At 34.4% G+C, this 22,284-nt stretch overlaps 1 protein-coding gene across 6 annotated transcripts in view; it reads left to right on the top strand.

Annotated features, from left to right (window-relative positions):
- Window positions 1–17,501, top strand: part of LMO3 (LIM domain only 3) — a 62,739-nt gene extending 45,238 nt beyond the window's left edge. For all 6 annotated transcript variants that reach the window (XM_032645826.1, XM_032645827.1, XM_032645829.1 and 3 more), the window contains 2 exons: window positions 4,681–4,806; window positions 14,549–17,501. In XM_032645826.1, the coding sequence (XP_032501717.1) occupies window positions 4,681–4,806; window positions 14,549–14,654 (232 nt within the window). In that variant the 3' untranslated portion in view covers window positions 14,655–17,501. The remainder of the gene's footprint in view (window positions 1–4,680; window positions 4,807–14,548) is intronic.
- The last annotated feature ends 4,783 nt before the right edge of the window (window positions 17,502–22,284 follow it).

Raw genomic sequence — 22,284 nt, forward strand, 5'->3', positions numbered from 1 at the left:
ATGACAGTGGAGTGCAGGCTAAAACCCAACACGAGAGAGAACAATAGGTTCAACTCTCTTCAGCCTTGTAATGGGTGAGCTTTTTTTCCGTTTAAAACAAGAGAATTGAATGTTTAAAGTGTTTTCATTTTCTATCACTGCATTCCTCAGTTTAAAAGACTGAAATAGAAAAGGAGATGAGAAGTATATTTGTAATAGACAGAAAAGCAATTGCCTTTCTCAGTCTGTGAAAATGTTCCATTCCTTCCCACAGAACATATTCAATAAAACTTTCCCATCCGGCAGTCAGAAATTAAAGATCTTTTCAACTGATTACAATCTCATATCCTTAGAAAACTAAACTTTCCTTTCTCTGTTCATCTCTAGTTATTCTGCAGAGGGAGGGTTTTTCACATAGGATAACTAAACCAAGTCTTATCCTCAGTATTTTAAAAAATATATACCATTATTTAAATTCCTGTGTATTAAAGTCACTGAATGAGGGTTGCTTGAATACTAGGAGAGTTGCTTGATCTTTGTTCAAAATTAAAGTTTACTGCAGTGATATTTATTTTTGCATTTTCCCCCAAATAATAAATTAATTTGCATCAAATACTATGCTTTCCATTGGCTTGGGGGAATTTGATTTAGTGACTTGAGCCATTGACCTGGTAAAAAATCTATAGAAACATCTGGTGCTGTGAAATAAAAGACACTACTACAATGAACACTCATTTTCCCCTGATGCCTGTAGTAAACCATATTCATTACTGCTATGTTAAATGATTATATGTCTTGAGTTTTTCTCCACCACTACCCTCCACCCCCAGGAACTTTAGTAATGGATATATGCTAACCCATACAGAATTCACTTGATTTATGACTATGTAGCAAAAGCTGTTTAACATTTAGTAAAAATGCAAAATTTTCTGGGGACCCTTAAAATATATAAATGTGTCTTGTCTTAGTTCTTGCTATGCCACCCATACACAAGAATTATTAAGTAGTTCTCTATGCATGCTTACTACCACGTGGGAGGTGTTATACAGCATACAGATAGGCTGAGTTCTTAAGAAAGTTGTCTGTTTGGTTTTTATCTTTGTGTCTGTGTTTAGATTGCCAGTATCAGGTAGTGAAAAAGAAAATTGAATGGAAAAGGGATAGAAACATCCTTTGGGACTCCTTGAAATGGTAATACGCACTGATACTGTATAGATGATAGTTGTCCCCTTTTATACTGTAGGTCTACTTTTGGTAGTGTGTCAGAAACAAGGTAAAGATCATATGGCTTAAGCCTATTATGAACATAAATGGTAGGGAACAATCCATCCCAGAAATTGGCAAATTAACCCCTGCCATGCTTTAATAATCTGCAGGACACCTTAAGATGAACAAAATGGATCAGTGACCTTATTTTCTTCCCTTACCATAAGTTTATGAGCTGGTACTCTGATTAATTTAGGTAAATTTCAGAGAAATTTCTTTTCTAAATAAAGCTTTGTCTCAATATACTACTTACTAAGATTGCGTAAGCACTATAAACAAGAGATTACAGAGATCTCTAGCTTACATGGAAAAGTGGATACCTCTTAACATCCTTATAAATGAGTCTGGGAGTGAGGATGGAGAGGAAGGGTTTACAAGAATTTCTCAGATTATGAATTATCTAAATGAATTAGATAATTAAGAGACTCTTCCTGCATATTTCTTAGACATACTTGAAAAAAATCTGATCAATGAAGATTATGCATGCCTTCAACTTAATTGATATATATTGAAAATTCTTTTTGCCTGAAAATCCAAATGGCATGTTTGAAAACCAAAGGATACCATTATATATTTTGAAAACCCCGTTTTGTAAAAAAAAAAAAAAAAAAAAAAAGACTTGGTTCCTGCCCCCAGAGAATCTTCGGTTTGTCCCACAGAGAAAAAGGAGAACGTGAACGTGGCTATAGAAAGATCTCTTGATCCTTGGACAAAACTGAGGAAAAAAGTCTAACAAATGCATCGTTTTGCAGTAAATTAGATCAGATTTCCGCATCTCCGCACTCAGTCTGTGAGCTGACAGTTCAGTAAAATGTTCCCTTGTAAGGTTCACCCTCTTAGGGAAAGGCGCAATAATTCATCATTAGGATTTCAGAGTCCAGGTGTAGATGGAAACTGATGGAGCCCTCCAGCGAGGCAGGGAAAGTGCGTGGAAGAAGAAAATTTTATCTGAAGCCTAATTCCCTGGTTACAGCAGAGAATAATTAAGATAATATTGCTTCAAGAGTCCTTTAATGATTAAAAATCACATATGCAGAATCCATAAATTGGAGGGCAACAAATTGGAAGGCTGTAATGTCAGAGGACTGTTTTGTGCACGTCGTAGTGGAAAGTACACTCGTGGCAGCAAGCTGTACGGGCAGCCACCAGAGACCAGGACCATTCCAAGGACTTTGTTTAGATGCAACAAATCATTTGTCTGTTATTAACCCAGAGCTTGTAATTATGCAGATTGCCATAGATTTTCCTGGGCCTGGAAGTGAGATTGAGGGTTGTTCGCAGTATAGCAGGCAGCTCAGGGCTGGCCATGCATTACTGAACTTGCCACATTTATCATGTTGACTGATGGCAGCAGAAGCAGGTCTCAGGTCCCAGTGGTTAATGTAGTGGGTAATTAACTGTCATTTGCCTAGTAATAGGCTGATGATCAATGGTTTGTGTGGAAACAAATTCTAATCAGGTAGCTGATAAATGCTCAGCTAGCGAGAGCAATTGAAATTGGGGGAAACTATGTCCAGAATTTCAAAATGGCATTGTGTGTGTGTGTGTGTGTATGTGTATGTTTATTAGATATAAGCAAACTGAGTCATTCTTAAAAACTGCTTTCTCTCATCCTAACCACATTTTATATGCACAAGTGCATCTATATGCATGGAGTATAGAACTTCTAAGATTTCCTTATTTCTCAAAAATAATAAACAGGAGCACAGAAGAAACAAACGGCCCACATAAGTGATGGGACTCCTGATCACGTGAATTCGCAGAAAAGTAAATGTGAAGTGTTAGAAGGCACGAGAAAATTCTGCCGACAAACGGATAGGATGAAAGCTTTCGTTTGTGGTGGTTTCATTTGTAATGATGCAGGAGGAAATGGGAGATAGTACATTTTCAATGAAGTTCTTTTTACAGAAAAGTTATTTTCCAAAGTAGGGGCTGTAAACTGAGAACACACAGGTTATTAGAGTTATATTTGTTAAAATAAGACTATTAAAACGTTTTTAAAATTCTTTCAGGAAAAGAAGTGCGTAATGATTTTGAATTTAGTCTTCTAACATATAAACCTTTTGCTTACTTTTATCAGGAGCCCAGATTATGCTAGCAAACTGTTTAAAAGCATCTACAGTTTGTACCCTCAAGGTGCTTATGTTCTTTAAGAGACCATCTAACAAAAACACAATCATAAACATTTATTACACGTTTTGCCAGACACTTAGAAGCTGTTCTCACAACTCTTCCTGACAATTGTCATTAGCCTGGTAAGAGGAAATAGTTATAAACTTGAAAATGAATATGCATGCCTTAAGCAAAGATCTATCTTTGGAGAATATAGAAAGTGATAAGTAGAGAAACTTCAGCACATTTGTATGTAATCCTTAAATTCAATAAAATGAAAGGCTAAGATTTTTTAAAGTACATTTTTATAACTAAAATGAGTTTTCTCCATAGCACCTTTGAATTCATTAGTTTAGAACTGCTTTTAATTTGGTCTTTCCCATGAGAGCCATTATATTTTTCTCCTGTCAGCCTGATGCTGGAGAAAAAAGAAAACTGGCAGATGTGGTGTTTTTCATCTAGTTTGCTTCCTAGTTAAAAAATGCATTAACTTGTATGCACGGAATACTATTTATAATAACTCGTCACCACCATTAGCAACTTTAAAGAAACTTGGTTTAAATATTGCCAGTGCAAATGGATAAAATATTTTATTTCCTTCCATTATGGAGCTATAGAGACATTTCATTTTGTACTGTTTTTTAGGTCATTACAATAACTATTTTCAGGAATCTACAGCAAATAGGACTTTTTGAAATACCTTTTTTCCTGTGGCTCTTACAGTATATTCTATTTCAATTCCTGGTCTAGCTATATATAGTTTACAGCCTCATTTATTTTAATGTGCTACCCAAATAACATAATCATAGCTATAACTATGGTATAGGGCCATGAGGTACATGCACCTCTAATGTTTTTTGACTATTTAAATGGCTGGTTCATAAATTTCTTTTAATAATAATGGCAAAGCTTTTAGTAACTAGGTATCAGAAAATAGTGAGTCATTCAAATGGGTTTCTTTTCCAACTAAAGTGTTTAATATGTGGCACTGAGATCAAAGTTACATTGCTTTTATATTTTAACAAGTAGAAGATTTTTGCTGTGAATTCACCCCTTTTGACTTCTGTTTGTATGCAGTTATGTAAGCTTCCTAATGTATTTGTCTTTTCCTTTTCCTCTCAAACAAGATGTGATTTTCATCAAGGAAGGTCAACTGAGTATGTATCACCAAAGACTATTTATGTATACACCTAGGATAAAACTCACTTGTGTACATCATAAGGCATTGTGTATTGATAGCCTTATAGGGTGTTATTAGCGTCTTCTCTGGTTACCAAATCAGATTTCCCTGGAAGAGTTTGACAAAAATGTTTATTGTTCTAGGCTCTTCGGTGTAACGGGAAACTGTGCTGCTTGTAGCAAGCTCATCCCTGCCTTTGAGATGGTGATGCGCGCCAAGGACAACGTTTACCACCTCGACTGCTTTGCGTGTCAGCTTTGTAATCAGAGGTAAGCAGATTTCATTCTGCAAAAAACAGTAAATCTCTCTTTGCTGGCTATGTATTTAATAGGCAGGAATTATTTTAGTACACTTTACTTAAAGCAACTTATCTCAGCATTTTTGTTTCCTGCAACCATTCATTGAGGGCCAGAAACATATCACTGAGAAGGAGAAGGGTCGCAAGACTACCCTTCTACCCCAAAGAACTGCATCATAGAACAGGATGTGATAGGAAATGAACAGTAAGATATATGAAAACTTTATAGAAGACTTTCTCTTCTTATTCATTCTTTATAGTTTTTCTGTCTTTTAAAAAGCAAGTTTAAAGTATGTTTACTTTTAGTACTACTTCTGTGAGCAAACAAATTTACACTGAGGAAAATACACAGGAATTTGTGGCAGGCAGTGTGTATTCATCTTATTTTTCATACTTACAGTTGCCCTATCTCTTGATTTCTTACCTTGAATTTTAACCTTGTTATATGTGTACTTTTCAAGTTGCTTCAAATCTCTTTGGGAGCAAGGTTGGATACAATTATCAGCATCAGAGAGGCAGCATTGGACGATGGAGAGAGTATTGCACAGGGAATCTAGAAACGTGAATTCCAGTCTGGACTCTCCCTAACAAGATGTGTGAGCATAAACCAGCTATTTTAGTTCTCTGGACCTCAGTTTTCTCCTTTATAACATAAGGGAGCTGGATTAGTCAATTTCAGAGAACTCTCTCATCTCAAAGTATTATGACTTCCTTCCATTTTTCCAAAGTAAAAATAATAACTTTTAATTCTAGTGTGAGCTATATACTACCATACCGGTTTTACATAAGAAATGCAGAGGATGTTAGAATATTAAAATATACATATCATTAAAATACATTTCAAAAATTATTGCACTTGATGGATTTTAATGAAAATAAATTCAGCACAGGTGTGAAAACACCTGAACATGGAAAATATTCAGTAAATATTAGTTTTGTCAAGTTCTCAGTTACTCTAATTGGCCATTTTACCGTTAAATGCAGTATCTTCTTACGAGGCGCTATAGAGTAGTAGAAAGAGTATGATGTTTACGGTGAGAACTGGATTCAGATTCCATCCCCACCATATGCTAGCTGTGCAGTCTTGCGTAAGTCACTTAATTTCTCTGAGTTTGGTTGGCACATCCTTAAAATGGAGACACTAACGATTATCCTGCAGATTTTGAAAATTAAATGAAAGAATTTATAAGTACCAGGAACACAATAGGTTCTCAAAATTTAGTTCTTTTACCTTGATATTTATAATTTACTTTTACCACATAATATTTCACTAACTTGGTTTTTACTTAAGATATCTCCTGCTAAATGTAGATATTCAGAATCTGGCCTTGTATACCTTACAATGTATAATTTACCCAGGAAATAATTCAAGAAGTCATCTTGCAACATCTTGAGTCTTCCCAATAGATGTTTGGAATCAAAGTAGGTTGATTCAGTCTGTAGTGACACTTAACCAAAAGTAAATTATCAAATGCACATATTTTTTATTGTAAGGATATGAATACAAAAACACAAATGTCCACACATCCTTACAGACTCATTAATATGCATGAGCCTCTATGTGTATATGTTTTAAAGGTATATTAGTAGTAAATTTAGAATATTTTTGTTTACTTACCACATTTCATCCACTAATAGCATTCACTAACAATAGAGTTATCTTTGTGCAACAATAACATTTACTGCTTTTCTACTTATAAACAATTACATACTTATAGAGGAAAATTTAGAAAATAGAAAGGGATAAAGAATAACATTGTCCCATGTCTCACTGTTCTAAAAGAAATTGTTTTAATATTTTGGTATGTGGCTAGCCATACATTTTTCTATGCATATGTGGCAAATGATATATAGCATATACTTTATATTATAACCACATTTAAGCATCTTAAAGGAAAGTAACAAGGAAGAATCCTAATGTTTGTCACTTGGACATTTTCATTAATATAGTGTACATTTTTCCCTGCCTTTAAAAATTCTTTTATGACATTTTAAGCTTTCTTGTGTTCAGTTTTATGGATAAAGCTTCATACATTGCTAAATCAGTCTTCTGTCATCAGATGTGTAGGTTGTTTCTTCAAGTTTTTATAGCATCAGTATTATCAATCTAATGCGGACTTTATAAACAAATACTCAAATCTGTGTCAGGCTAAATTCACAGGAGCATAGTTAATTAGACGAACCATATAACAGTTTAAAGGCTTACATTATATATTGCCAAAATGCTCTCTGGAAAAGTTATACCAATTATTCTCACACCAGAAAAGAAAAAACAATGCATTCCCTCACATAAGTTCCAACACTGGGAATTATTATTTTAAAAGAAATCCTTGTCACCTTGAGGGATGAAAGATGGTATCTCATTATCATTTTTAATTAGCATTTATTTGATTACTAGTGACGCTTTGATATTTCTCCTATTAGGGAACTGCCTGTTTATTCCTTTTGTCCATTTTTCTATTAGGGCAGGCTTACCTATTTTATCCGTGTTCTACACAGAAAATTAAAACATCACTCAGGTGCTAAACCCAGCCTGAATTCTATTATGATGCAAAGTAATTGTAGGTTGTTGATGCTATTTACAAATCGTATATCAATTTTATCTCACCATTGAAATAAAAAGCTGCATTCACAATTACGTCTGTCTCCTCAGTGGAACTCAGTCAAGTAAGACAAACACTCCTAAATTTTGACTCTAAAACTGTTCACATTCTTATTGCTGCAGAATACTGTTCTAGTATCATTATTAAAGTACCTAATATATTTCTGTGTGCGCTTCATTTATTACATGCCATAATGGGACTGAATATCTTTAGTGCTGGTTATGCACAATTAACACTTAGTTATTGTCTTGTCACTTCCGTCTCTACAAGACAAACTTCTTTAATGCAAGAAGTCAGCTAATCTTCATCAGTCAAGCAAAGCAGACACATTTTGTTACTCTGAATCCAGAAGTTTTCAATATAGGAGACTCTCCTTATCCTTTGGCGTCTGCTTGGGAAATCTCTCCAATAAAGCCATCTGCCTCAGGAGCCTCTACTCATAGTAGCCAAATCATTGTCTTAGTATTGCACCTTTTCAAGTGACACACAAGGCCAATAGGTAATTTACAGGCACTTTCCCTTAAGCAAACTTTCTTGACCCCTGAAATTATGATTTTATAAATGCTTATAATTTTATTTAGCAAGTCATTTCATCTTAACTTTTAATCACAATATCGTTAAGTTCTAAAGCATTTCTGAATGTTTAAAAAAGATGGTAGTAACAATGAACTTTCAAGATGGGTGATCTTCTCTGTCCTTTTTAAAAGGGTAAGGCTAAAAATGTGAATCCTGAATTAAAATCTAAAAGTTCATCTATTTTGAAAGGACCTGAAGAAGGTTATTTTGAACATCTTGTATGATAACATGAATCTCATTCAGAATTGGAAAATTCTGAGTAATAGGTTAATTTCTTAAAGATGAGTAAAACCCCCCCCCCTTAGAAAATTCTAGGAAACTAAATGATGGTTTTATAAGAGAAGGGGAAAAATGCTTGTTTGTAATGAAATTGCCTCAAATATGTAGAACTGTGTAACATTAAAGAAAAAAAGCACTGTGCTAGGCTCTGTGGAAACAGAGGTGAATAAAATCCAGTTTCTCTCTTAGGGGTATCTAGAGTTTAGGGAGAGACATGACATCAAAGACTCACAGAAGAGAAGAATGTAATCAATGCTAAACAGATCTATACTGAGGGAAGAGAGGTCTGTGCTTCTTGAAGTCTTAAGAAAGCACCAAAGGGTTGATGTCCTGGGTGTTAAAGGACTCTCTAGGACTGGTTAGGATATAGGAAGTGTGTCTGGTGGGGGCGTGGAGGAAGTGAAGAAGGCTGGGTGCAGTGAAGAAAGGATTTTCCAGACAGATGGAGAAGCAGGCAAGGCATGGAGGTGTGAAAGCAAGTAATGTGTTCCGGAAATGAAAAGTGGCTCAGTGTGCTCAGAGATTAGAGAGGGAGTTTTGTAGGGACGTGGAGGAATATGGGGTAGAGAGAGGAAATTGTAAAGGTAGGAAATCAGTGGACTAAAGTCAACATGAGTCCAAATTTAAATTATTCGTCAAAAGTATCTTTGTTCTTTAAGGCTATTCAGTTCTAGAATAAGTCTTTCTTCACCAACATTTGTGGCCCACCCACTTCAAGTGGTAGTACAGGTTACGGTGGTATTTCAGAGGGTTCAAAAGAAAATTTACTCATGGTCATTTACCTCAGCACTGCTGCCCAGAGTGGGAAACCTGTTACACATTCATGAGAAAATTTGAAATGCCAAAGTAAATGATACACCAATAAATAAGTGCTTTGGGAAAGATCAGAATAAGTTGACGGGGTCAGGGAATACTGATGGAGGGAATGGAAACTACAGAATTTTGATTGATTGATTGATTGATTGAAGTACAGTTGCTGTACAATATTATATGTTACAGGGGTACAATATCCACAACTTTTAAAGGTTCTACTCCATTTATAGTTATTGTAAAACATTGGCTATGTTCCCCGTGTTGTACAGTATATCCGTATAGCTTATTTTATACCTAATAGTTTGTACCTCTTACTCCCGTACTCCTATATTCCCTTAAAGAAAGAATTTTTAGAATTTACGTAGATGGAAAAAAGGGAGAAATATCCCTGGCTAGGGAATAGCTAAGCAAAGGTGAGAAGATTATTGTTAGCAAATAATCATGAGAGCATATTTTTATACAGTGCTGATCACACACCAGACATTGTTCTGTTTTACATGTGCTAACTCATTTAATACTCAAAATAACCCAGAAGTAGGTACTATTATTAGCCTCATTTTACAGGTGAGGAAACTGAAGTGTAGAAAATTTAAATAACTTGCCCAAGATTACACAGATAGAAAAGGGTAGATTCAAAATTTGAACACAGGCAGTCTGGATTTAATCTCTGGATTCAGAGTCAGTATGAGGACCCTGACCTGTTTCGAGAAGAAGATTTGCTTTTCTGACAAAGTGGGTATAAATGGGAGTAGATATAGTGGAGTTAAAAAAAGGTAGATGCTAAATAATTGATAATAGGATTTGTGGCGTGGGTAGTGAAACTTGGTACAGAAAAGATTGTTCGGAATGCATTGTGTGATGACAACTGGGCTGTCACTGGGAAAAGACAGTAAATTTGTTCACAGGTGTACAATGAGTATATAACCTGCACTTCTTACTGAAAACACAGTACAGTATCAAAATCTCCATCTTTTAGTAACTGAGGATGCTAAATAGAACAGTAGAGACATTGGAAATATGGAATGGATCCCCTTTCTTTTTAAAGTGCTGTGGAAATGGAAATTAATTATAATAGGCAGTCACTAATGTTAGAAAAATAAGATGACTAAGTTAACATTTTCATTCTTAAAGAGGATATCACAAATGAAAGCTTCCTAGCAGAGGCATTTGATAACCTGCTCAAAACTACTCTAAGCCCCGTATTTGATAGTGATGGTTTCTTAATTATTGTCTGTACTTTTCAAGTCTCTAAGACCGTATGAATTCAACTAGAGTTACTCCAAAATATCTGGAAATTAAATCTATGATTAATTCTAAAACATTTAGATTAGGTGGCTTAATAATCTGATTGGGCATCTTTTTATTCCTTAACATATTTTTTTAATGATGGCAGAATTAATTGAACTGACTATATCACAAGCGATTAAGATTAATTTATAAGGAAGATTATCAGTTTATTTTCAAGAATTTTAGCCCGACCTATTACTATATATACATACGCTATCCTCTGGCCATCACTATTTTTATAATACTTTTCTGAAATGCTAAATCTCATCAGGACCTGGTTATAGAACATTGGAAATTAGCCTTTCTTACAAAATCACAGTTATAGATCATTTTGTTAGGTGTCCGATATCTGCATTGCTATTCCTCTAATTTCTTCATGTTTATATATAGGACATTTTAAAGGAAGATATCAATCCTAATTGCAAAACAATCATAATCTGTTCTTAACTATAGCTTTCAAAGCTGTTTTGTTAAGTTATATGTGTGTGACATTCCTCACCTATGTTCTGTTTCATTTTGACCTTTAAGTATAAATTGATATGCACATAAAAGGTACTTTATCCAGTTGACAACATATTAGTATCAACATATCTCAGGTAGGAATATTTTAGATGAATTCCATTTATATTGCAAACATCTCATTGAATAATAGGCTCTCTTTTGAAAAGCTATGTAAAGAAGCAATAATAATACAAAAAACCTATATAACTTCATAGCCTCATGCTTTACCGCCTCCAGGTAGAAGCATGGATTTTTTTTAATTGCTTTCAGTCATTTATTTGTTTTTTTTAAATTGAAGTATAGTTGATTTGCAATGTGTTGATTTCTGCTGTACAGCGGAGTGATTCAGTTATACTATATATATATTCTTTCTTATATTCTTTTTCATTATGGTTTATCACAGGATACTGAATATGTTTCCCTGTGCTATACAGTAGGACCTTGTTGTTTATCCATTGTATATATAATAGTTTGCACCTGCTAATCCCAAACTCCCAATCCATCCCTCCCTACCCCTCCCTCCTCCTTGGGAACCACAAGTCTGTTCTCTATGTCTGTGAATCTGTTTCTGTTTCGTAGATAAGTTCATTTGTGTCACATTTTAGATTCCACATGTAAGTGATATCATATGGTATTTGTCTTTCTCTTTTAGACGTACTTCCCTTAGTATGAAAATCTTTCGGGACTTCCCTGGCAGTCCAGTGGTTAAGACTCCATGCTTCCTCTGCTGGGGGCACAGGTTTGATCCCTGGGCAGGGAACTAAGATCCCACAGGCCATGCGGCATAGCCAAAATTAATTAATTAAAAAATTGATGCAAAAAAAATCCATAATGAACAAAAAATTAAAAAGAAATCTCTTACATCCATCCATATTGCTGCAAATGGCATTATTCCATTCTTTTTGTGGCTGAGTAGTATTCCACTGTGTGTGTGTGTGTGTGTGTGTGTGTGTGTGTGTGTGTGTGTGTGTGTATGCACCACATCTTCTTTATCCATTCATCTGTGAAAGCACAGTTAGATTTCCATGTCTTGGCTATTGTGAATTGTAAAAGCATGGATCTTGAATCCAAAGAGACCAGGGTGCTTTTCCTTCCTCTACCATACACATTCTAGCTATGGAACCTTGGGCAGGTTTTTAAAATTCTGGAAGTGTTAGGTTTTTCATCTGAAAAAGGCAATGTTAATATTTACTTTCTCAGTTGGATTTAAGGAATAAATGTGATCACTGTATATACATGCTTAGCCTTAGCACATGGTAAGTAATTTATAAAAGGTGATTATTTTAATTACCTACATTCCAAACATTGAGGGAAGGCTTTACATATTACAATTCTACTCTTTACTGCCAACTTACTGATGTTAAAGATAAAAATCCTGAAGTTTCATTTTCAATATTGTGAATGGAAGGTTGGAATTTGAACCCTATTCATTGCAAATGTCTCTCTGCCTTTCATATACTTCTTATTTTAACATTCCTACCATCCAGTGATGTAGTTGTTTTATCTTACCCACAGAGAACTGACTCAGAGAGAGTATGAAATACACCCTATATCTTGCATTGAGTAGGTGAGAGCCACAGGACTCAGGACCAAATCCCCAGGCTCTTGGCTCAGTGCTTTTCTCACTATAATTACTCCGATTGTATTAATCTACAAATAGAAATTACCTAAATTTCAAGGCCCCTGAAGGTAAGGATGACATGACACAACATGACAAAAAAAAACAAAAACAAAACACATTTTTATTTGATAGCAAATAGAATTTGGAGGCTTGTTAACAAATTAAAGCAAAATTTTAGACAGTATGGAGTTGAAAAAGTACTTCCAGTTTAGTCAGTTTTTAGGGGAAAATAAGATTCAATAACATCAGCTGGAACACAAGAGTATTTTATTAAAATTATTTATTTTTGATGGATATTTTATTATTAGCTTATTAGTCAGTTCAAATTAATTTCAACATTAATATAAAGTGAAAAATGTGAACAGTAATCAAATATATTCTGCATGCTACTTTATATAATCTCACATAAAAGTTAAGTATCTAATTTGGCTACTTACCCCTGCCCAACAAAAGAAATATTTCCTTTTATTCAACATATCTTAATGATCAGGATAATCTACAAAAACTGGTTTATTCAAACACTACTTTTTAAGCACAATATTTCAAGTTTATAGTTTGCAACTAATAAAAAGAAGATATACTTAAAGTCCAAACTTGAATGTTCATTGTATCCAATAGTCTTGACCACAAACAACTGCAGGATTTCAAGATCAGGGCGTAGTCTGTACTTTCAATCAGCATCATCAGCAGGCAGTAATCCTGGGGAAAAAAAAGTAAATTCCACAAATAAACAGACCAATCTTCCTTTAAGAGGAAAGCTAATTCTTTTCAAACTACTTTTTTTATTACACTATTTTCCCCTCTATCTACTTAGCTAGAATAAGGATAAATTTCCAAAGCTACCCAGTTGGAAAATAAATAGGTTCGCTGTTTGTCTAGCATTCCAATCTTTGCAAATGTAAATCAGCCCAACTGCTCCTCATTTAAACCTTCAACTTCACAAAACATTAAAGGGTGGCTTTCATGACACAATTTAATCTATCCACTAAGATTTCTGCTTGAACATCATTTGAGATTGACTATCTGATAAAGAGAGACTACTATCAAAGGTCAGTGAGGTCAACTTATATAATTACAAGTAGTTTTACTGGGTCAACTCTACCAGACACTGCTGTTTGAAGGTTAAATTGTTACAATTAAAAATATATACAAATCTCCCCAGAGTTACTTTATTGTTAAATGTACCGGAAACAGCACAAGCATTTTTTCTGACCTTAATTGTGTCCAAAGTGTCACCACTGGGAAATTATACAAAAAGAGGACTTATTAAAAACATTACAATCTTGCACATTAAACAATGCTTTATAGAATAAAATACATAATTAGCTACTGGAAACTAGTTTATTTATCATATCAATATTAAGAAGTTCATCAGGTTACTCCTTTTGGTTTAATTGGAAGTACTCTAAGAAATACATTTACTACTTCATAGTTGGTGAACTTGCCACAGACAAAGGAATATGGCCCAGCATCTGAGTCTGATGCTAAAATAACTTTCACTTCAGAACAATTACTTCCAAATTACGAGAATTTAATCACATTTTAATAACAGAGTAAAAGGAAGCTTTAAGTGAGAAGCTCTAAAATGGGCTATTTTCTAATCATTTGATTCATTTTAATGCCTTTTACTTTTTTTATAAAATGGATAAAAGGGGAATGATGAAAGCGTCCATAATCACTGCCGTGAAATATTATTATCATTGTTTTAATGAATGTAAATATAGATCAGTTCTTTTTTTCTTTCCAATATGGTAAAAAAAAAAAAAAATCACCTTTGCTGCCCAAGGTGTTTTCCTCAATGTTCTTATGAGTTTTACATATAAAAGTAGGATTTCAAATTTTGTGTGTAGCATTTCCTTAAATGACCAGAATGGTTTAATTTTGACAACAAGGCAACTTTCTAAGCCAAACTTTCAAACTCAGGGAATTACCATAAATTGAAATAATGAAATGATGATTAGGAAAAGAAATCTTCAAATCTATAGATCTGAGTGAAGTCATCTTAACCATTTTATTTTTGTAAATATTTTCAGATTTTGTGTTGGAGACAAATTTTTCCTAAAGAATAACATGATCCTTTGCCAGACGGACTACGAGGAAGGTTTAATGAAAGAAGGTTATGCACCCCAGGTTCGCTGATCTATCAACATCACCCCATTAAGAATACAAAGCACTCCATTCTTTTATCTTTTTTGCTCCACGTGTATATAAGAATTGACACAGGAACCAACTGAATAGCGTAGATATAGGAAAGCAGGATGGTTATATGGAATAAAAGGCGGACTGCATCTGTATGTAGTGAAATTGCCCCAGTTCAGAGTTGAATGTTTATTATAAGAGAAAAAAGTAATGTACATATTGCTGGATTTTTTTGCTTGCTATTTGTTTTTTTGTGTCACTTGGCATGAGATGTTTATTTTGGACTATTGTATATAATGTATTGTAATATTTGAAGCACAAATGTAATACAGTTTTATTGTGTTACCATTTGTGTTCTGTTTGCTTCTTTGTATTGTTGCATTTAGTACAATCAGTGTTTAAACTTACGGTATATTTATGCTTTCTGTATCTACCAGCTATTTTAAATGAGCTGTAACTTTCTAGTAAAGAATTGAAGAGCAAATCTCACTAATGATACACATATAAAGCAAGTCTATCAACATTAAAAATACTGAAAAAGAAGGACACACAAAGCGTTTTAGCAACATCCACTTATTGCCACAATGATTTAGAGTCTATCAGTGTTCTCATTATTACCCCCTATTTTCAGGGGGTTAAAGATCAGCTTTAAAAAAATGCATAAAAATTTCATCTTAAAGCACTTTCATTTTTTACCAACGTGAAAAGTGCCATTTTTAGAATAACTTTAAAGCTTAACAGTTATCCTTTTAATACCCTTTTTTTGTGTGTGCTCTTTACCTAATAAATGGCTTTGTTTTGTTTCCTTTAGCCATTCACCGCTTATGTGAGCTAGTGCCTTTGGGTATCATGTAAAAATTTTCCAAAGGGTTACTTTAAAAAAGTGTTACCACAATTATGAGATAATTTTAAAATGATAAATTTCTTGTACAAATTTTGCCCAGATCTCTCCATAAGAGGTAAGCGTATAATAACTTTATGATTTGATACATTTCTGGCACCAAAAGGTTTTGAATGCGGATCTACTGAAACCATGATAATGCACGTTGCATCTATGATCATATTTGAGGAGTGAAGTCACTTTTGATCAGAGCAACATAGTGCTCACAGAATCTTCTAGAAGAAGAGAAACAAAGGGATTGATAAAAAGCTGAGAACTGGTGATTATATATTTTTCTGTATTTACCTGCCACTTATTTTAATGTTCAAAAGTGAACACTTTAAAAGTTTGATGTGTCTTACTCTCATTGCTTTCTCTAAGTAATTACCCACTCAGAATTTATCACACTTGGGCTGAAATCTGTCATTCCATTTTTTAAAGGTGAAAGATTATTCCCTTATCTACATGATAGCAGATAAAAAAGAAAGCTTTCTAGAAACAAAAATTTTGGAGACTGATTATTTCAATTACAATTAAGGAAATAAAGTTGCGACTGTGTTCCCTTCTTTGGGGTTGCTCACACTTTGCTTCATTGCTTCTGTTCCCTGTACTCAAAACTACTTTTCAGCAGATCTGATTCCTCAACAGGCACAATGAAGCATATTTTTACTAGAGCAACTTTTAGTGCTGTGGGCTTTCTTTTTTCTTTTCTTCTTTTTTCTTGATCACTTGTATAGGAAACAATATTTCCCAGTGTTACTTGCATACATACGTTGTCCTGCCGAATATGCATTGCAGATAAAAATTAAATGTGATACCTGAATTCTTGGTTTGGGGCCAACATATTAAACTGAAAAAACATGCTGGTGTGGATTTGAGTTGTTTTCAAACAAAGCTTTACTGTGAACATGCATGTGAATCTGGATATTGCCTCTCATTTTTAAGAAAACGGTTCTGTGAAAAGTGAACGATATGTATTTTTACAGATGCTTCATGGTTGAGTGTTCAAGTCACATGTCCTCCAAATTTGAGATATACCCCCAAAAGAGAGTTTCAAAAATAACAGTTTGAGGCCCACAAAATAACTATTGATATTATTTTAGCCTTTGAGCCTTACATTTATTTCATGAAAAGACTTGCATAGCCAAAACCAAAAAAAAGCAAAACAGAACAAATGGGTGGAAGGTGGGGGAGATATGTAAGAAGTGGTTTTCCTAGCACATCCCTGCTAATCCCCATTAAGAGTTGTTTGAAATTCATGTGGATGTAAAAATGTAATTGTCAGTATCTTTCTGCATCATCTTTTTTAGATTTCAATGGTTTTGCATATGCTTATCAATATGTCAAAATTCTTGTAAATTGGGACCAAATTTCTCTCAGCTTCTTGAAGCTGTTCAATTATCCCTGCCACCCAAAGACCAACAAGGTCTTTTGCTTAATCCTTTGGGAATTAATTCTTATGCTTTTTACTACAAACAAAATTACTCACCTGGATTAAAGATTAAGGCCTTAATCTCCTTAGATTATCTTTAATCTCCATAAAATGGTGGAACAAGACAGAAATAGGGCATTTTACAGCTAATTGCCCATAAATAGTAGCATTTTTGACTGAAGTACTAAGCTAATTGTCTTGACTACTCAAAGTCCCTGAATTGTTGTCAACTTTCCCCTTTGTGTTGTGTAGCCCTGACGTCACTTAGCTTGTTATCTGAAGCCTCCAGTAGAACATCTCCGATGGAGCATTGATTTCACAAGCAGCGAAAGCTCCCTTTCCAACACGCATCTCATATAGGCTGCCTATGATGAAGGACCAGGCACTTCCACTCCACTAGAGTGCTGGCTGAGTTTAAAAGCTGACCTGTGTTTGTAATTTCACTTTCATCTTGCTTAATAAATATCTGCTGGATTCTTTCATTCATTTCTTTAATATTCGGATTTATGTTTTTAATAAAAGGGGTATTACACTATTTGATTGCACTTAATGGGCAAAATCTAAGATGATATCTGGAAAGCATACTATGAAAAAGGAAAAGAAAAGTGTGTGAGGACATTTACTTTCAAAAGGTAAATCATAAGCAAAGTACCTCAGGTGCATTCTCCAAATATTATATTTAGGATCTCTGAGCTAGGTAGTTTGTTGCTATTTACTTTTATGGGGAAAATAAAACTGTCAAAAATGAAGGTAGCAATTGCTGGGTATAATTTTGTACATTTATACAAATTTTAAGGGATCTTTCTGAAAGCAACCGCGTTGCTCTTGTCAGACTAAATTTCCAATTTCCTGGTTCCTGCATAATGAATTAAAACAAAAAACTCAACTAAATCCTACATTTTCAGGAAGAATGTTGTTCCTTCACTGAACCAGGGTGCTAAAAATTACATCTGTAGTAAAACACACCATAGGCAAGCTGATTTCTTTTTAACTATCACTTTAGGCAAACCACTCTCTGGATAGTCACCTAAACAATTTCATAGAAATGATACTGGCCAAACATATTTAGTGTTCACTTAACTAAGCTGCAGAGACAAGGTACATGTTTATTGTAATAGGCCAGTAACGCAGAATACAATTTTGGCAAAAGCCCTTTGATTATTACTTTTTCTTAAAAATGCCATTACAGATATTTCCTAAATGTGATTTTAATGCAATGTAAGGTAATAGGAAGCAAAATTTTAATACAGCTATTATTTCACATGATATTTATTAAGTACCTACTACGTGACAGGCCTTGCCCTGAGCACTCAGCCTCCTTGTGAGGCCAACCTAGGATACTTTGCGTATCAGATAACTTTAGGAAGTCTTCGCACTGGTTTGTACTCAGCTCAAACCTGCGAATAACAAGCACACAAAAGCAAATACCGTCTTCTAGCTATTCAGCGTGTCATTGGTATGAAAGCCCCAGAAAATATCTCAAGTAATCAATGTGTTCAGAGAATTATCTCACACAAGTTACTCATTAACTCAATAGCACATAATAAAAAAGAACATCAATTAATTAATGAGTCACCCTCAGATCGCTATGATTACAGTAGCGCTCTGTTGAAACAGCCGTTATAAATGGAGCTGCCTCTCTTTATTAATTGTTTGCAGTTTGCCCATTATTTGGCTGAAACCAGTGTCATATTTAACATGTGCCTGTAGGTAATTGTGTGATTAGTATCATAGATGAAGAATTCTGAATATCTACTGCTTATAAAACCTTATAAATGGTCAGGGGAAAAATCAAGAAAAATCTCATTTTTGCTGTAGCTTCTTTTGAAGCCAAGCTATTGGAAGGGTATTACCTTTCTAAAAAGTATATTTTTTACATTTATAATCAAGATGTAAGATTTCCATGTTAAACATTAGAAGGATTAGCTGCTAAACAAAAGTAAATTTTCCAATGTTTTAGAATACACATAATTTCAGGAACTTTTCACAAAGACTAAAATATGCATGACCAGTTTTGAAACATTTTGGTACCCCCCCAAAAGGACTTTTTTGCCTTTGGTGGGCCAGGTTGGGGAGGAGGTGTGGGGGCTGGCAGTGATAGGGGACAAGATTATAAGAAATGCCAAGTATTAGATGCAAAGTCACCAACAAAAGTTTCCCAACTATCTTGGTAAATGCCATTTCACTAAGCTTATAGAATAATTATGACAGTTCCCTTAGGTAAGTAAGAAACATCTGTTGGCAACACATAGCAGGTGTTAACAATTACACATACTGAAATTTTTTTAAATGTTAATTAAAAGGATTCTGTTTTCTGAAAAGGAAATTCAAAGATACTCCTATTTTCAGCGTGCCGATCACGTAACGCACAACACTGTAAAGCCCAGATCATCTTGGATCAAGTAGGTTTCGTGTTTGGTTCAGATCATTGTAATCAAAAGTGAACTGGAATTCATTGCACTTTTTACACAATGGGTATTCTGGGCTGAGGAGCTGAATACTCACGAAATTGGCATAGCGGAGCAGATTGCAGAATATTTTGGCTTTATTGGCAAGGCGGTCGTCGTTAACTATACCAAACTTAATGCACACAGTACAAAGAAAGATGGGAGCAAGAGGCATGCAGGTAATAGATTATCCAAATCTCTTTTAACCCTGCTTCTGCAAAAGATTTTGAATCACATGAAATGAAACTGTCCATTTGTAACATGTAACATTATATTCCTCATCATCAGTAGTGTCTAACAAAAGGTAACACTCACTGAACACTTACCATGTAGTATGTATGGTAAGTGTTCAGTAAGTAGTGTAAGTAGTAGTATGAGATTTTTTCACTGCCCAGGTAATTTCCACAACAGCCTCCTAATGTAGGTTCTATTAACCCCGTCTTGCAGATTTTAAATAAAAGTAAAGAGAGCTTACTTAACTTGTCCAAGGTCATACAGCTAAATAGTGAGATTTAAACATAAGCTTTCTGACTCTGGATCTATCTCTCAGAGAGTTTTCATTCTTATTAATATCATTATCATCATCATCACTATTATTATTATGTTCTAGCCCAAAACTAGAAGTAATCTGTGCTTGAGCAAAAATCCCAAACATTTCAGAGTTAATGCCACCTTTGAAAATGAGAATTGGAAATAAGAGTGATCATATTTTCCTACATGCAATCCACTTAGGAGCTCCTTCTTTCAACCTTTAAGAAATTTATTTGAGGCTACAGAGCCAGGAATAATAGAGGATCCCTAGTAGAGCAGTATCAGGAACAAGAGGCAGTCAGCATAGACGAGAGTATGAGTAGAAACCTGCAGTTGTCTGCAGCAGGATACTCATGCTGTGACGAGGTGAGGCTAGACCGCTGCTCTCCAAAGTCAAGATAATAAAATTAGTGTGTTACCCGTCTTTGATATTTTATAACTTACTTCCACAAGATATGGAACAAACCGAAAGTCAAAATAGCAATCTGTGTCAAACTATGTGTTCACTTGTCTAAAATACACAAGGTGTCGAGGATGCTTGGTCCAGATCAGCGGCCAAATAATTAAGGAACTCTCCAGTCTCGGATTTACAACGGCAGGTTGAAGCAATAGTGGGCAAAGCAGCTATCCTTAACATAGAGCAAAATGCAATTACCTGCATTCTCATATGACCACAGAAAAATCTGAGACCTCCTTCTTTCCATTGCTTCAACTTCTTGCTGCTGTCACCACAGCCACTTCCATGTATTGGGATCCTTTGGAACTTAAATCATTCCAGATTAAGTGATCCTAATGGGAATTTCCACCCTGCAAGTGTTCCTGTATTTTCAGTACGTAATTAGTACTTAATCTGAAGAGTTTAGAGCTGTGATGATTACGACAGAACATGGTCATACACAATTGCATAAACAATGTGCAGTTCTTCAACTTGGGAAGCACAGTGGAAGACCCAAGGATTTTTAATTGTGTGAGACCTTAGGTTAATTTCAACATGACTTGCTAAAATATCCCTAAGAAAGTTTGGCGGAGCCGCTAGGTTGTCTCAAAATTAGGCTTGACCTATAATTCCTTTAGTATCTTAGAGTATCCCCAGTTTAGTATGAATAGTAGCAGGGGCTCGGCGAAGACATAGAAACCACATCTGGGGCAGTTATTGACGCGTGAAAATAAAATTTGGGATTGAAAATGAAATTAAAATTACATGGGAAAAGCCAGGAAACTTTGTAAAAAAAAAAAAAAAAAACTGTTGGGCACCTTGCATGTGTGTAGCACCATATTAGGCATTTCTAAATTTTTTCTGCCACAGAAACTTTGGTGCATAAAATATAATGTTCACTGCTATTTATTCTTCGTTTAATGCCCAATTTATTAAATATACCACTCTAACAAATGTAATTTCTCTAAATATTTGTACACCATTTAAATAGCTAGTAAGCCAAACTTGTAAATTTAATAAATCAGATCCAACCATTTAAACATTGATTAGAATCTTAGTCAAATTCTTCTAAGCATTCCAATAAAATGCCATCTAATAAGCTTCAGTTCTTTAAAACCAGACAGAAATTCTCACTATGAGTCAAAATTTCTTTAAAAAAATTAAGGTTGTAACAAATATTATTAATTTAAAATAATATTTCTATATTTTGCTTCATTTCTTTCTAAGATTACTTTAATAGTGTGTAATTCCTTTTAAAAATTAGAGAATTTTCTCTCAACTAGCTGAGGTTACAGGGTCTGTGTTTTTGACTATCTGAACTTTGGGGCACAAGAGTGAGCTACTCTGACCTAAATGATTCAAATTTGAACCAGTGCCATCAGTTGGCCAATAATTTAATAATCATACTTTTCTTTTACATCAATGGAACTCTTTAAAGTCTAAGTCTTTCACATAGGTTATAATTTCCCATAACTCAATGCTTTTCTTAAATTGATATGTGCTGACATTATTGAAAGCTTAGGTATGCCATTTTAATACCTTATTATAAGCTATAGGATCATTTAGAGATTTTTATCTCCCAAGAAATAAGGAATTGAATCTATGCAGTCAAATTTCCTATTAGGACACTCGGCTAATCCTCTTTCTTGCACAAATTATTGGAGCTTCTTTTGAACTGATTATAATGCCTTACCACCTGTGTTGACTAGTTGATCAGTGTTTTTGGTATGATTTCACTTACAATTCTCTACATTTAATCTTCTCTACTTGGAAAATAGAGGCAAATATGAATTGACACTCTACATTCAGTAGAAGAAACAGTCCACGTATACCATTTTATTTAGCTTTTTTGTATTAATATTTTAACTATTTTGTGTACTTTACATTAACTTTTCCCTATTTGA

The sequence above is a fragment of the Phocoena sinus genome, chromosome 10 (assembly GCF_008692025.1).
Source record: "Phocoena sinus isolate mPhoSin1 chromosome 10, mPhoSin1.pri, whole genome shotgun sequence".
Lineage (NCBI taxonomy): Eukaryota > Metazoa > Chordata > Mammalia > Artiodactyla > Phocoenidae > Phocoena > Phocoena sinus.